Consider the following 17,735-nt stretch of genomic DNA (forward strand, 5'->3'; position numbering starts at 1 on the left):
TTTAGCAAGTAATGTAATTCCTATTCGTCATATCTGAAGCAGGTTAGTATTCTAAATTAACAAAGAACTTGTAAAAGAAAACAGTAAAAACCAGTGCAAATTTTGCCTACATTTCTGGGAAGAAATCAGGATAATCAAATCCCGATTAAACACACCCCAAAACTTATAATATTTCAGACAGGTTGATCGACTTCCATTGTTTAATTATATAACTATGAAATATTATAATTACATAATTTGAAATTACTTTTAACATCTAGCGATAATCGGAATATATGATATTACAATGATCTTAACTACAACAGTGACTACACTTTTGAAGCTTAATATTGCTTTTGACTATATTGTTTTGACTGACATTCAAACTTATTACAACATCAAAAAATTATGTTTGTTTGTTGGCAATTACTTTACTAGCTATCTTGTCTGGTGAAGCTACCCTAACTAATTGTTGTAATCAAAAATTGACATCATTTCAGTAATCAAAAGAACGTCGACAAAGTTACACCCTATAACAACTTCAGTTGTCATAACCAGTGGAAATTTTGCCTACACTTCTGGGGAGGAATCAGGAAGACCAAAATCCCTATTAAACAGACCCCAAAACTTATAACATTTCAGACAGGTTGATCGACTTCCATTGTTTAATTATATAATTATGAAATATTATAATTACATAATTTGAAATTACTTTTAACATCTAGCGATAATCGGAATATATGATATTACAATGATCTTAACTACAACAGTGACTACACTTTTGAAGCTTAATATTGCTTTTGACTATATTGTTTTGACTGACATTCAAACTTATTACAACATCAAAAAATTATGTTTGTTTGTTGGCAATTACTTTACTAGCTATCTTGTCTGGTGAAGCTACCCTAAATAATTGTTGTAATCAAAAATTGACATCATTTCAGTAATCAAAAGAACGTCGACAAAGTTACACCCTATAACAACTTCAGTTGTCATAACCAGTGGAAATTTTGCCTACACTTCTGGGGAGGAATCAGGAAGACCAAAATCCCTATTAAATACACTCCAAATATTAGAATTTTTCAGACAGGGCGTGAAATTAATGCAACTATGATAAAAATCGGCTGTATTTCGAAAAAGTAACTAGAAAGTATTTCAAATTAGATTGAAGTACATAATATAATATGTATTTCTCTATAGGTCATTAGAAACAGCCCAACATGTAAAGCTTCAGTTGTCACTTTTCCAATTATCAAGGAGGAAACAGTAGTAGGTCCAAAAATTATTCATAGGAATCAACAGAACTTGTTATATCGATGGCAATCAATGTCCCCAAACCTAACCTAACTAAGTAATTTTCCAAAAATAACAGGAAGTGGATGCAAATATAATAATAAATATAGTAAGTGTTTTGTTAAATAAGTAATGTTAAATATAGTTTAGTTTGTGTAGCGCCATATTTAAATACCCCAATATAGTAAAATAGGTTTATAAAATAAGTTTTCAATAACATAACTAATGTAATAAAAGAATTTTCTTAATTCTTGTTAAATAGAGTATATCCTCATATAATATGATGTTAATGCACTAATATGTCCATATTTGTTAAAAAAAAAGAAATTAAAATAAATTTTTTATTTGTTCTCAAGTGGACATGTCCAGCCATCAATGTCTAGACTAGAACATATTTCGTCAACATTTCTCAATATATAATCATCCTAATTTAATTTGACTGTAATACTTTCAATGTTTCTATTAGTTTAAATATATTTATAGTGATACATAGCATTTAATTATATACATTATGTCAAAAAGTACCGTAAAGTGGTCATTAAAAAACAAAATATTTATTATTTATACAAGTTTATTGTGTTGCTTTTTATGTAAGTACCGTGTAAGATATTTTTACTTATATCGTTGAATGATATATTTGTCAAAACATTTTTTAAACGTCTGTTCCGTAATCAACCATAGAATAAAGAAATTTAGAAGTAAAAGGTAAGTATATAAAAAAATCGGGTCCCACGTTTAAGCTTTTCGGAATCCCCGTTACGCGGCCAAATGTGAATGAAAAATGCAACAGCTATATGTGTGTTTCTCTCTCGATCGGTATTAATAATTCTAACCTAAACAGTTAGCGGCCATTTTAGGTGATCTAATTTGTGTTGTTTATTTACAACAGGTTTTTCGGTATTTGTTATTATATATATTTGACAATTACTTTGGATTATTCGGTGTATTTTAATTTATTAGTGTAATAAAAAGAAAACCTTAAGGGGATCTCTTATGATCTCCTAGATAGGTCCAGGAAAGTTTGTAATCATTTTAAAAATGAAGACTATAGACCAAAATGTGGAAAGCCATGGCTGAAACAAGATATATTTCCTACTTGTAATTTAAATAGTAAGTACTTTGTTAAATAGTAATGATTTACTGCATTAAAATAATTAAGCAATATTTATTGAAATTCTTTACCTTTACTACAAGGCAAGGAAAATATGCCCCCAATGGCAATATTACAATCACATAACTTTTTTGAGGCTGATAAATATATAAGAGATTCTTCTACCCCAACAAGATTCAGAAGTAGGTATGTAATAAGAAACGTATGTTCTTATTTATATGTTCATTTACTCAGCCTCTCCCATCAGCTTCGTTTAAGATTGGATGAAAAACTAATGGCTTTATTCTTATTGAAATGCATTGGGAAAGGATATAAACTGTTATCGAAGATATTCTGCTTGCCTTTTAGAAGAACATTAATGCAGATACTGAATAAAGTTCCTTTTTGCTGCTGGAGTAGTAACCTCTAATTTTGGTCGTCAGTTCAGAAACTTGACTGTACAGACCGAACTGCAGTTGTCATATTTGATGAAATGTACCTGAATTTAGAAAGGTTGTTAATTTAGTTGATTCTAAAAAATAAAACAACAGAACCATTAATAGTTATATTATCTTATTTTAATGTTTGTTTTAGGTTTGGTTTAAATATTAAAGAGAAGACAATATCAGTGGATTATGTATTTTGGGTAGTGGAGATATCTCTGTGATTACATAAATTGCTTTATGGTCAAGGAAAATTAATGTAATTGTAATATATCAATAAAATATATTTAAATATATTTATTTTTTTATTTACACAGTAAAATTAAAAGATTTTTTTTTAATTTCCCGCTAAAATTTTTTACTATACATTTTTAAATTTCCCGCCGTAACTAACCGTCATACGGCGCATGTGTAAGCGCCCTCACACGGGGATTTCGAGCGTAATTTAGAACCAATTTTAACATAGGAAATGCGCTTCTAAGTTTCTTTATTCTATGGTAATCAACTCAGATCTTGCCGTGATTTTATATCTGTATGTCCTCTATCGACTAAAAAAAGGCCTTGAAATGGTAATTTAAGGTTCAACAGGAGAAAGAAATCTATCGTACCCGTATTAGGTGACTACACAAGTTGTTTGATAATATTTGCTGAGTGTTTGATCAGAAGTTCGTAAACAGTAGCCTTGTGAGAAGGTGAATTTCCATGAAGCAAAATTAAACAGTTCTGAAATACTGGTTTCCGAATCTCAGAACGTTTACTAAGTTAAACTAACGGATGTTTGGAAATCGTTTCAAATTTCAAGATGAGAGGTCTGATAACCTGATCTCCAAATCAGGTTATCCCATTTAAACAGTTATCTGTCGCAGCTGAGTAACCAACTGACAGCGGCGCTGCTTTTTCAAGCCAAAGCGTCTCCAAAAGCCAATAATCTCTATGGAAATGTTATTTTAGGCCAGATAAATTCCCTCAGAAAATATAAGAAATTTTTGGCCATCCAACAGTACCTGTTAGCTTTCCTCGAATAAGTAATGGGACCAACTAATTCCGAAATAGCTTCATAAAAAATCCTTTTCTACCACAAACGACAAGCTTTCCTCGAAATTATCGAATTTATAAAAGAAAGAATTTCCGTGATCAAGAAGCAAATATGAATAATTACTTAAATACTTAAATCTCCATCATGTTCTTATGAAAACACTGAGATCGGACATGTGGAACACTGGAGGCAGTGTTAGTTTCAAATAGTTTTGTTCTAGAAAACAAATGATGAAATTCATACTCTCAATAATGACAGCTAGAACAACATGTTTTTATCAAAAGTACACATTATCAAGTTTAAAAACTGACAGTTTGTTTTTCACAAATCCGGATCAATTGGCCTATTTACTCTTTTTAAGTCCGCATAATACTGAAATAATATTATCATCACTCAGCTACCCTCTGACTTTTGACAAATTATATTATCTTCAGCTAAAGGCATTTATGGCTCATCACATCACAACAGCTTCTAAATACACTATATCAGTCATGTATATACATTTTCTGATACATCCGATTCATCATAAGCCTTCTGAAGCATTTTCAGGGACTGTACACAGCATAATTTTATGGTAATATTTTATTCACACATTGTACACATTGTAAAAATTACAAAACACACTTGAAATGTAAACTGTAACCTATAAACTCTTAGCCTCGATAGAGGACAGTAGACAAAAACAATTTTGACACTCCATTTAAGCCCATTTTTCAGATGATCTATTTTTAGTACCTTTTGACACAATGTACATTCAACAAGCATAACGATATATTTTTAGAAATAGACTCACCCCAAGGTCTTCGTCGATATCAGCGGGGTCTTCAAACTAAGAAATCCGTTGACCTTCGATTTCTTATCTTCGGCAGCGATGCGTCCGCTCTCGGCTTCTTCCTCTTCCTCTTCTTCGCGCTTGCGACGTCGCTTCTGGAAGAAGTAGCAGGCGGCACCAGCTCCTGCCAAGATAATCAGAGCTGCTATAGACGAGAAGACAGCCGTTAAGATCACGTCGCGTTTCTCCATCATTAACTGCAACAAAAACAATTACTTGTATGTAAACAAAAGAAACAATAATGTTTATTGTAATGTCGACCACCAATAGTGGCTACCTCTGCAGAATCAAAACCGTATTCGGTAAACTCCGGTAGTTTCCGACTGATTATCCACGTTGCCATTTACGAGCAAGCGAGAGTTTGAATCCAACGTAAGTGTACTTGGTAGGACCTCTGTTTTGCAAGGTTGAGAATTAATGTAATTATGTAATGTTGTTTACAGTTCATTTATTCTTGTACTGTTCATATTTTGATTATAAATGATAGGCAGTAATGGATAAATCATCGATTTGTGAATACTCTTTTAATTTGAACAAACATATGAGGTATCCCATCCAGTTGTGTATCTATTCCATTTTAATTTTAATTTTGCGATTATTGTATTCAACTCTATACCGAATTCGTTATATTTTAGGCGTAGTTAACACTGCAAAAGTAAAAGTACAGATAAATATGACCCAATATCCTTTATGTGAGTATATCTCATCAGAATCATAGCTCGTTGATGATATAGTCAGTACACAGCGTTAAAATTGAACAAGACACATTGATTGAAGATTTTTAAGGTTGGATGTTCCTATTTTGGTAAAAGTATTACTACTTCTACTAGCGAAGCCAGTCGGTCGACTCCAGGGCCAAATCGTTTTGGTCGCAAAATATTGATCTGTTATGGTGTACCCTGAGTGGCGTGGTATACTAAAATTTGTTGAAACCTGGTGAAACAGTTAATAGTGATCGTTCTTGACAAAAAATGATCAATTTGAACCATGCATTGTTCGAAAATCGTTCAGAGTCCATACTCTCCAGATCTTGCCCCATCCGACTATCAACTTTTCGCGTCAATAGGACACGCGTTTGCACAGCAGCACTTCGCCCATTTTAAAGAAGTTAGAAAATGGCTGGATGAATGGTTTTATTCAAAGGACAAACAGTTTTAGGGATAGCATCCATAAATTGCCTGAAAGATGGGCAAAATGTATAGAATCAAAGAACCAATACACCTTGTACCTAGTATCATACATTTTCTTCCAAAACCCCTAGTATTTTTTAGAACATTTTAAAACATTTCACAGAACTAACAATTTAGTTATGTTCCAAAACACCACCATTTGTATTGACTTTACCATTATTTTGCTTTGAAATCTCCATTAATATGATATTAGTAGTCAATACAAGATTAAAATATTTGTGTACCAACAACGATGATGGGAATACATTTCCAAAGTAGATGTTCCTATCTAAGTGGGAACGTTCTTCAAAAGGCTCACCAAGTATCATCATATCTTCAAAAATGCACTGCACGATGTTTAGTTTAATGAAAAACACTAGCGGCATGATTGACATTTGTTTGTTTTTTTTTTTAATAAGAAAACACCCTTTAAAATACTCACTATTTTCTAGTTAATCAATTAAATTTGCTATATAACGACAACAGAAAAAAATCAGCGCATGAATTGTGCTTATTATTTATAATTAATCCTATTTTAACATGCATTAATGCAGATGGCATGACAGTAATTGAATAAATTACATTTCTATTAATGCCACAATAACATTTTATACATATTCCCATGAAGTTTTTGCTGCAATGATAAATAATTGTTTATTTATTTTTATGTTAATTATCACCAGTATATATAAATTACATGAAGCACATGTATACTAAAATACTGTTATAGAACATTCACTCAACATTATGAAGATATTCAGTGTTATATTTCTTATTTCCTCGGTGTTTATTTTGGTAATGAATAGTTTTGCTCTAGCTGGCCAAGTAAGTGAAAAATATATAATTAAATAATAAATAAATGTAATTAAAATATACGATTTTTTTTCTCAATTAATACGATTCGTCATCTTGCTAAAAACCCTACATATCCCACTTGCCATTATTTATATGCAAAAGTCTAAAATTCAAGAATAACAAACTAATTTTCAATTTTGGTCTGACTTCTTTTCATCACGTGATGATTCACGTAGATATCCTTTTCAATTAATCAATTAGAGCTAAGAAAAAAAGACAGTAAACATTCAAGTTCTAAATAATATCCATAAAATCATTATTCAAACATCAAATATAATAAAGTCATGACCCACCAAAAAGCATAAAACAATTGTATCTATAGTCTATTCAAGGTTTTTTGTGCATACGTCATTAAGATGTGTCGTTTTAGAATCAGACAATATGTTTTAGTTAAAAAGAGACGCATGCTGTCTGATTAGTTCGAACACGTAAACGAATGAGCCTGTCAAAGTCGTTCGGTCAGACGTATGCAAAATTCTTGAAAATATATATTTTGTTATACTTAAAAAATTAAATTAAATTATATGTTATACAATTTTTATTCAATTATTTTATTTAGTTTAGAATTTTGTTTTATATCAAAGCCAAACTGAACTAAAACTGAGAGTTGATGCGGCAACATTAAAACGTTTTGACGTCACAAATGTAGATGACGTATGTACAAATAAACTTTGAATGGACTATATAAAACGGTAAGTTTTATCATCGGATTCAGACTATTGCGTCCAATTTCCCGAGGATAAACTTAAAATTAAATGGCTCCCTAAGCCTTTCAAAAATGTTAATAGCAAAAATTGTACACATTAAATGAGACTAGACAATTAGTAGAAATTGTGGCATAATATCAGATTCCGAATTTCAGAAATTCGGTAACAAAAATCACTTATAAACAGTTCTTTCTATTATTGAGAAAATGTAGCTCCAAAATAAGCAATTCTAATTAAATAAGACAAAGTAATTTCAACCACCTACGATGCAGTGGCAGCAGTATTTATCAGTGGTCCCTAAGCCTTTCAAAAATGTTAATAGCAAAAACTGTACACATTAAATGAGACTAGACAATTAGTAGAATTTGTGGCATAATATCAGATTCCGAATTTCTGAAATTCGGTGACAAAAATCACTTATAAACAGTTCTTTCTATTATTGAGAAAATGTAGCTCCAAAATAAGCAATTCTAATTAAATAAGACAAAGTAATTTCAACCACCTACGATGCAGTGGCAGCAGTATTTATCAGTGGTCCCTAAGCCTTTCAAAAATGTTAATAGCAAAAACTGTACACATTAAATGAGACTAGACAATTAGTAGAATTTGTGGCATAATATCAGATTCCGAATTTCTGAAATTCGGTGACAAAAATCACTTATAAACAGTTCTTTCTATTATTGAGAAAGTGTAGCTCCAAAATAAGCAATTCTAATTAAATAAGACAAAGTAATTTCAACCACCTACGATGCAGTGGCAGCAGTATTTACGCAAATCTAAAACTATGAACATAACACTATGACTGCGTCTTATAATTTGAATTTAAAAAAAATAGCTAAAATACACGCCCACTGGCTCGATCACAATTCACTAGGTTGACTATAATATGTTCCTTTAGTAATATAATCTAAAATATAATATATAGTATTTCCAATAAAACAGCCAATGCGCATTATCAAAATTTGTAATGCAACGTTGCCGCAGCAAATTTAAGTTCTCGTTTATTTTGACTCTGACAACAAAATACTAATGTAAATAAAATAATGAAACAAAAGTAACGTTATGAAATATATAGTCACAATAGTTTGTAGGTTAGAGTTGTTTGAATTTGTTGAGTTGTTGATGAAAATAAGAAATAAAATGCTCCGAGTTTATAATATATTTTACGTTGTTTTAAACTGACTTTTGATAATTTCGACGGTATTGATGGCGTGCATTGGTTGTTTTATTGGGATGACTATATCTATGTATTTTAACGTTCCAGGACTAAATATGTCCATAATAAATGCTGTAGTTACACTGGTACCTACGAATAAATTCTACGAAATAATTTTCATATAAGAAAGAAAATAATAGTAAACTTTCTATATAGTCAATAACTCACCAACGCGTAAACTGAACTGTCAATACAATCGATTATTATTGTTTTGTAACATATTATCTGTCCTTAACGAAGTGCGGTAACGTTGAAAAGAAAAACTACTAGATACTAAAAGATAAAACTACTTGTTTATATTTACACTCGAAATATCGAGAAAACTTTGAAATAAATGTTGATTTCTTTCAGCTTAAACAGTTTCGATATTTTTTAATATAGCATTATATATGTTTGTTATTTTAATTTCAAGCCTAGCCCTAGACAGGAAACTCTCCCGGCAGACGACCCCAATCCATCATGCCCATACCCATGTTCCCCAAGTGGAAAGGATAAATGACCAACAACTAAACGATCTGCTGTAAAACACAGAAAATAAATGAACTGGTTGTATTTTTCGAATTATTTGGAAAACCCAAAATACCTTTCGGATATCTAATTATAGCGCGTATTATTTTACCCAAATAAGAGAAATACCTGCATGAAAACTATCTACCCGTTTCATAATTAACGTATAAATCGACATGGCCTTATATAATTAGAACTGGGCAAACCAAATTACACAAAACCACGAACAAAATGTAAGCATTCGGTCATTTTTAGAATAATTAGCCGTTTTGAAAACGAAATTAAATTACGTTCCACATAAATAACTGCTATGAAAACAAACGCCCCGTCATTATTATAAAACAATAATTTTACATGGGCCAGTTTACATATTCGTTCTGTAGAGTGCACTGGACAATAGTTAAAATATTTGTTTCAATTAAAGAAACCAAGAGAATGTTTGGAGTTTGGATTTCTTTCATTTTATTATTGACGGTAAGATTTTTTAACCATCTAGGTATGATTAGATAATTTTGAGTATAAAACATTTGTATCGTTTTAAAAAACTTGTTAAAATATCGATTTTTTTTAATGTACTTACTCAAGAAAAAAGAAATATTTCTATTTTTGATTGCTTGTAGAAGTAAAAATGTTCCTTTTAGGTATTCTGTAATACGTTACCTTCAGAATTACCTAAGACAGATGAAGATTACAATAGTAATAAAATATCCAAACAATATACAAATAATGTCACTAAAACATCATTAATAAAGGAAATAAATGAAGTTCAGATAAAAAATGACACACCGCTTTCTCAAAAATCACCAAGCATTATAAGTGATAGGAATGGAGCAAATTGTTGTAGATGTCGCAAAACAGGACGTTGCTGTAGATGTCACTAATTCTCTACTAACAATTTAACTATAAGTTATTTTTACTCACTTTTTATAATTACGGATTATTAAAATTGTTATAATGAGCAAAATCTTACCAAACCTTTGTTATGTTTAAAACAAATACTACTGATATTATAAGTAAAAAGTTTACCCAACGGTGCGGCAAAAGTTGATATTTTTTAGCATAGATATCAAATAATTATATATTATAAGCTAAGGTTCAATTAGAATTAAAATATTCTGACAAATGTTTGTATTAAATCAACAGGAACAGCAATAATTTGCATTTTAATTTTACATTAAGTTTCCTTTGTAATATCCGTTTTATATATAATATATATATATATATATATATATATATATATATATATATATATATATATATATATATATAAGAGTAAGTAAACACCTATACTATACTTTATTTTTAACCTTCAAACAAAAAAATCAATAATTCCGAACAGGCGCAACCCAATATACACCACGGTGTTTCCACAGTAGTTCGTGTAAGGCGTAGGTTCAATGTAGGTCGTCAAAATCGCAGGAATGTCAAATTTAAATTACTGTAAACAATTATAAAATAGTATTAAACATTAATTTATTTTTATAAAAAAATGTCTCGAAACCTATCCGATGATGTTACATCTCTAGTCAAAGAATTAATTCATGAGTTGTCCGATTTTGAGGTAAGTTAACCTTATATTTTAAGTAATATTTGATATTAGCTTTTGTTTTTAGGAATCAAGCGCACCATTTCATTATATCTATAAATACTTTACCACAAAGCTAAAAAAATCAGACACCATGTATTTTTCTAACAGACGGGATATTGATCAAAATATTAGTAGCATGGCAGAGAAGTTTTGTTTTCATGGTTTCTTTCAGCAGGCTGAGGAATTGAAGTCTGCTTATAAAATGTACTTACCGGAAAACCTACTGAAATCTGAAACCATGAACCGACTTAACAACGTCAAATTTCTTTTATGCATGTCCGACTCACCAACAAAATACTTTTTGGAACATCCAGAGATGGTTGATTCTAAACCAGTTGACCCCGTTGAAGAAATTGATTGGGGAGAATACTTAAATGAAGGTGTGGATACATGGAATCCAAATTTTGAGGAAACTAGTGTAAGGCATTATTTAGTTAAATAACCAACAATGCATTTTTAGTTATAATTACAGGATGAAGAATCATTTAGTAGTTTGGATGAGAATGATTGTACTGAAGTAATTAAAAATGAACCATCAGGGTGTTTATTACCAGTTCAAATTCAGAGTAGTGAGAAATTGTATGTTATGGATTTTCGTGCTAATAGAGAAGAATTACTCAACACAATACAACATTCATGGTATAATGGAGGAAAGTTTTTTATAAAGCCTCAGAGTAAATTAAGAGATGCAAATATAGGAATTCTCTGGTAAAGAAAACCAGAAAATTGCATGTTTCTTTTAATAATATTCCAATTTTAGGGAAAGTTATTTAAGAGATCAAGTTCATGGTTTAATTAATATTAAAAGCCCTTCATTTACAACAGAATATAAAGTTTTAAGAGAAATTTTATGGCAGTTATGGTGTCCCCACACATCATCAACTATAGAGCTTATTGGTAATGATATAATTTCAAGGCCTGATATTACTTTAGCTAGTGTCAGATCTGTAAGTTTATGGGACTAATTAAATACCATGTATTACCTTAAATATTTTGTAGTTTTCTTTCTATAATTTCATGCATGAATTTATACAATATATAGAACTATTAAATTACTTTAGAAAGTTTCAAAACTTATTGTGTTCAGATTTATCTCAAAATAATTATATTGTTGCGCGCACATATCAATGCTATTCCAATTGCTTAAGCAGTATTATTAAACCTGTATATGAGAAATTATGTAATATAGAAGATGAAGTTAAAATGCAAGGTAAATATTTCTGATTTATTATTTGAATGCTATATTGAAGTGTTTTATTTTTTAGAAACTACCTATACCCTTTTAAGGTTGACTAGTGAACTGAGTGTTATCCTGGAACCAGTAAGAATATTGAAACAAATACATGAACAAGTCATATTGAATCCAGAACATCATCAGCCACTAGAATGTGCTACTACATTGATAGTTAAATTACATGAAACTCTTCATTTTACCACCAACAAATTAGAACAGGATATCAAAATTGCTATGTTCCTAGAAAGTGTTCAGTGTTATTTAAATATAGTTGATACCTGGTTCACGAAGGATGAACTTGCTGATTATACCAATGAATTCTTAATTGAAAAGTAAGGTAATGACCAGGGCTTAAAATGTTATTCGTTGTATTGATTTTAGGAAGTTAAATGGTGACTGGCACAGTGAATTTGTTGTGAGAGAAAATGTTAATGAGAAATATCTGCAGAACAGTTTTTTGAAAATATTTAAATTGAAGGTTCTGAAAATTGGTAAAAATATCAACTTTTTAAGGTTACTTGGTAAATACGATATAATAGCTGATATTCAAGGTACTTTTTATTGATTTTTTATCTTTAGTAATATTAATCTGTAAATAATTTAGGGACGATATATGAAGAATATATTAAGAGAGTATTAAAAAAACTGGAGGAGTTTTATAAAACCTCTGTTGTTATTTGTAAAGAAGTAGTTGAAAGTATTGAAGATGAAACTGACACTCAGCCATTTATTTATCCAGTTATTGGTGATAGTAAAAACAAAACAGTGCAGGATATGGAGAGGCTTGAAAATATTGTTGATGTTGATGATGGGTTTTTGATGACGGCGTTTTCGGATTTCTTTATAAACAAACCAAAGAGTGAAGATAAAGCTGAAGAAAGTTTATATAATAAGTACCGATATTAGCATCATCTGGTTTTAATAATTTCTCATTGATTTATATTTCTAGGATATCAAAAACAACTTCCTCGTTGTACCCCAAAACCAACATCTTTGATACAATTTTATCGGAAATCTTGCACGAGAGATTCACAATCTCTGGATTGATGGTGAAGAATTTGCTCATCGAGGAGCATCTTCTGGAGAAACAATTTGAATTCCTGAAACGCGTTTATCTATTTTACGATGATATGATATATCCATTTTATTTGAAGCTTTTTGAAAAAGTAAGAATTTTTCCGGGTGATATACCTTCGTGTCGTTTAATTTTTCGAATTTCTGTTCCATTTCAGACCGAATCTTCCAGCAAAAATTGGGCCAACGATATTTGGCTCACTTCCCATCTCCAGGATATTTTTATGGACGTCTATCCCGAATTTTATGAAAAATGTTCCGTGCAAGTGAAAGATGGCTGGTCCGTGTGCATGGATTCGTTGTCGGCGAGCAGTTTGATAAATATTTATTATGAAATATGGTGGCCCTTGAATATTATTATAACCCCGGAACAGATCGTGCTGTATCAGGAGATATTTCAGTTTTTATTGAAGCTGAAATGGGCGCTACATACGCTGAATCACTTGGTATTTTCAGGTAACACATTCATTTTCTTTTCAATTTTGTTTATTGAATTTGTTTTTGGCTTTGCATAACTAAGTCTCTTGGATTTTCGATGGTGTGGTGGGATGCGAAATAGGGGAGAGCTTCTTTCTGGCGTTCAATGATCTAAATACCACTAATTCCTGAGTAGGGATTCTTTTTGGATTTCCTTTGTTTACTAAATGAAATCATCTTCTTGTTTTACTTTGAAGGGTTTGTGGATTGTTTTGAACTGTTAGTTGGATTTTAAGTGGAGAATGGTGTAAATGTGAAACTTTTCACTTCATTCAGACAGAAATTTCAGACACCAAATTGTTTAAACAATGCTTCTATAATGCTTTTCTGAATTGCTGTAAGTCTGTTGACAAGAGCGTGTACTGCAAAACATTTTTTGAATCTTTGTTGGTTTGTGTTTGCGTTAAAACAATGAAAATGCCGTGTTCAGAGTGGCTGTGAAATACATGAGGAAGTCAAAGAAGACGTATCGACATGATATATGTATATAGAGGATGAGAACAAAGTTTACTGATTATTTTTCCGAGAAGCTTCACCACGATTAACTGCTTCATTTCTTCACTTGCATCTTCCAATACTTGATCAAAGGGGTACAAAAATGTATTAAGCCACTTAGTTTGCTCGCGTTGGCACTATAACGCACTATAGTTAACGGAAATTCAGTTTGATGTAAATTAGAAAGAGCTTTAACATTTTTAAAGTTAACTTCAAACTTAATTCGTTCACTTTAGGGCGTTGTCGTGTCAAAATACACGTCTTGTAACTAGCGATTTAAAATTAGTAATTTTTTTTAACAGCATAAGTTCACATTGATTTCAAGACTTGTTAGTAAAGCAAAAGCTTATTATGTACTGACTGGGCTGAATATCCACCCAATAACCAGTAAATTTATTTTGCACTTCAACTTCAGTTCTTCACATTTTTTCTTAACGGATGGCTCCCATTTAACATTAAGCGTTATTCTACGATATTTGGCTGTATGTCCATACGGGACTACTCGCTTATTTATATATACTGACTTATACTTAGTTCTTTTGTTGGTGAAATCAATATGCACTGATTTATTTTGATTCATTTTAATTTGCCATTTTTTTTATCAAGCATTGTATTCGTAATTTTTGGGTTGATGCAGTTATCTCCAGTAGATTGCAGTGTTATCTGCAAATGTAACAATAAGATTTTCATTGAATATAGGCAAGTCCCAGTATACTGCAGATATAGGAGTGGCCCCAATACATTTCCCTGTGGCACACCTGCTTGCTTTTACCTTACGTCAGAATAGGCTTCTTCTAATTTTGGCTTTGAAGTACCGGTCAGTTTTATATGGCTCTTAAATATATGAATCTTGACCGGAGAGTTGTATTTTAATCTTGTGTTTTAAACCTCGCCCCATACTTTATGGAAAGCTTGAGCAACATTTAAAAATTTCAATAGATTTTTCTATGACATTATTTTTCGGTGAACCTAATCAGTCGTGGAATGTTGTTTCCTCAAACCAAATTGATGATCCGGAATAAGATGGTTTTCCTAAATAATTGGTTTCATTATTTTCAATAGAAATTTTTCAAATAATTTGTACGTTGTCGGCAATAGTGATATTGGCCGATATAACGGTCCTGGTTTTGGGATCATAATTATTTCAGCTATCTTCTACAGTTGTGGTACATGTTGTAGTCTGAATGAAGCATTTATTAGGTTGATGATCTTAATTAGTTTTTTTCTTAGAAGTTCCTTTAACATTTTCCTGGTAATAAGGTAAAAACCAGAAGCCTTTTTTGGTCTAATAACATTTTTTTTCTCTCTTAAACTCAGTCAAAGTGACAAATGGAATTTTCATCCTTTCCTTCATGGCGCAGAGTAGTAGCTTTTAATTATTTAATTTCATGCCTCAGTTAGCGTGTAAGATTATTCAGTATAACTTTATCTTGTTGTGCACTGGAATAATGCCATTTTCGCTAGCTATTCTTTTTTCTAATATTAATTATCGATTTTCTTCTACTCTAAATGTATTGATTTCTGGTGTATTTTGCCATAGTATTTATGTTAAAATGTATGGTAACTTTTTTTATGAATGTTAAAATATGACCCAGAGAAAGGTTCCGTACATAATTTTGTCGGCTAAACTATTTCTCAAACTTCGATATATTTTTTTCAAATTCAATTTTCTCCATCTGAATAACCCCGACTCCGCCTCCACTTTTACGCTGATAATATTTTTCTCGCAAACTTTTTACGCAACCACACCATCCGTCATAAAAGTTGTACTCAGTGTTTTTGTCTTTCGTATTTCAGACTTGGAATCTCGACATAAATCAATCAAAAAGTCCCAGAAGACGTACAAGGCCTCGTCGCACAAAAACAAGCCCACCGCCAAACTTATACGATTAAAGTTTTACTTGATAAACGTCCTCAACAGTTTACAACATTTCATTTGGGGATTTGTCTTTAGCAAGAATCTGTTTAAATATGAATTGGAGTTCGAGAAGGCGCACGATTTAAATTCCCTCATTGACGCTCATGATTCTTTCATACGGTCCGTCTCCGGTACCGTAAAGGATCTGAAGGAGCGTACAATGGAAAAGGATAAAGTTAATAATGTAAGTCCACGGCTTGCTTTGCTTTTATTGTGTCAGAACGGTTTTATTTTATTATCTGTTCGACATTAATTATTTACAAAACAATTATCTGAAGTTTCGAGAGTTCATTAAAACATTATTTAACTGTATGTTAAAACAAGATATTATTCTCTATAGTAAATGTTTAGTGATGAAACTGTCAGTGTAATATTTTATATTTAAATTAAGAGATGCTTTTGTCCTTTTGTTATTGTTAATGTTGGGGAGGAAATAATAGGTTAATGGTAGCTATAACATTAATGGGGTGAAGCCATTTAGATAATGTGTAATTCGTAATCATATTTCTTGTTTTCCTTGTGTTGGTTTCGTGCAAGTTACCAAAAAGCATCACTTGTTTTTCCAAAGCATTAATGATTTTTTACAGTTATAATTATGTGATGTTCTCAATGTTTATGGGCAAATCAACTTATTTTAAGTTTCTTTAGCTGTGTTAGCAAATACCTTTCAAGATGGTATTAAACTTTTAATGGCTACTTGCAGAAAATATAAAGTACATTTGATTTCTGGAACGATTTTTTTTTGTTAAATTTATCTGATAGTTTTGCTGTTCATGTTAGTGGTATATTGTAATTATTTTTAGGTTTTGAGTTGTGTAAAGTTGTTGAAACTCATGTGGAATGACTTGAAGATGGCTACTCCAGAAAGAATAAGTGACTGTAAGAAAATGTATGAAAGTTTTTATAGTGATATTAGTCCTATTATATTTCCTGTATATATTTATGATTATTAAATGTTTATTTATTAGTGTGTATATTATTTTTCCCAATAACATCTCAGCAATATTTAAATTCATAAATGGTCTCAAGAGTGTTTATTTTGCCGCAAATAAATACGTAGGTTTTCTTTCTAAAAGTTTTGACTGAACAGATGGTTGTTTTAGTTGATAAAAAGTAATTTTCAAGTTTTTTGGAAATTTTATTTTGCCCTTTCAAATATATTATGTTAGGTGTAGGGATGAGAGTAGCTCATAGGATAGTAGGTATCTTAATACTAAAAGTATAATGAATTTCCTTTTAAATTAAATTTGGTAGCATATATTTAAGCGTAATATGGTGAAGTAAAAGGCAGGTAAGTTTGATACTAGCTTTTATTATGTTGAGAATGTAATTAACGTAATGGATGCCTCAGGATTATTTAAACCATCAATGGTCTTAAGGATGTTCTTTTAGACCCTTACAACATATAAGAATTTTGTCATTTAATAAAAGGTGTTACTCCACAGATGGCTCTTTTAGTTAGAGAGTATCTGGTAAGATAGTGGGTATCTTGATATTCACATTTTAATAAATTTCGGTTAAAATTTAATTTGGTAACATATATTTAAGTGCAAAATAGTGAAGTAAAAAGAAAGGTAATTCTGAAACTAGTTATTAAGTTAAGAAAAATAATATAATGAACTTTACTAATATATAAAATTGGTTGTTAAAGTTAATTTAGAACTAATACATTTTAATTCGTATATGAATAGTTACTTCATATTTAAATCTACAATTCTGTTCCTAACAATTATGAGGAATTTAAAGGTCCATTAAAACATTATTTAATTTTATGTTAATACAAAATGTTATTTTGTAACAAGTGTATATGAACGTGTTGGAC

General features: G+C 30.7%; 2 protein-coding genes and 2 long non-coding RNA genes across 9 annotated transcripts in view; 3 read left to right on the top strand and 1 right to left on the bottom strand.

Annotated features, from left to right (window-relative positions):
* Positions 1 to 17,735, bottom strand: part of Syt7 (Synaptotagmin 7) — an 870,553-nt gene that overhangs the window by 526,097 nt on the left and 326,721 nt on the right. For all 6 annotated transcript variants that reach the window (XM_076398165.1, XM_076398164.1, XM_076398167.1 and 3 more), the window contains one exon: positions 4,635 to 4,870. In XM_076398165.1, coding sequence (XP_076254280.1) covers positions 4,635 to 4,867 — 233 coding nt within the window. In that variant the 5' untranslated portion in view covers positions 4,868 to 4,870. The remainder of the gene's footprint in view (positions 1 to 4,634; positions 4,871 to 17,735) is intronic.
* LOC143192683 (uncharacterized) lies at positions 2,257 to 3,101 on the top strand. The gene is made up of 4 exons (XR_013004861.1): positions 2,257 to 2,382; positions 2,467 to 2,569; positions 2,618 to 2,875; positions 2,957 to 3,101. It is a non-coding gene; the product is annotated as an uncharacterized LOC143192683 (long non-coding RNA).
* On the top strand, positions 6,530 to 9,172 carry LOC143193948 (uncharacterized). Its single transcript, XR_013005146.1, has 2 exons — positions 6,530 to 6,667; positions 9,033 to 9,172. It is a non-coding gene; the product is annotated as an uncharacterized LOC143193948 (long non-coding RNA).
* On the top strand, positions 10,473 to 16,880 carry LOC143193947 (gamma-tubulin complex component 5). The gene is made up of 12 exons (XM_076400400.1): positions 10,473 to 10,688; positions 10,741 to 11,133; positions 11,188 to 11,423; positions 11,476 to 11,662; positions 11,715 to 11,925; positions 11,981 to 12,281; positions 12,331 to 12,500; positions 12,554 to 12,842; positions 12,899 to 13,115; positions 13,182 to 13,479; positions 15,793 to 16,097; positions 16,717 to 16,880. Exons 1-12 carry the CDS (start codon positions 10,617 to 10,619, stop codon positions 16,864 to 16,866), a joined length of 2,829 nt encoding a protein of 942 aa, XP_076256515.1. The 5' UTR covers positions 10,473 to 10,616; the 3' UTR covers positions 16,867 to 16,880.

This window comes from Rhynchophorus ferrugineus, unplaced genomic scaffold (assembly GCF_030347505.1).
Source record: "Rhynchophorus ferrugineus isolate W39M unplaced genomic scaffold, kcgeb_rfMv2 rfM3, whole genome shotgun sequence".
Classification (NCBI taxonomy): Eukaryota; Metazoa; Arthropoda; class Insecta; order Coleoptera; family Curculionidae; genus Rhynchophorus; species Rhynchophorus ferrugineus.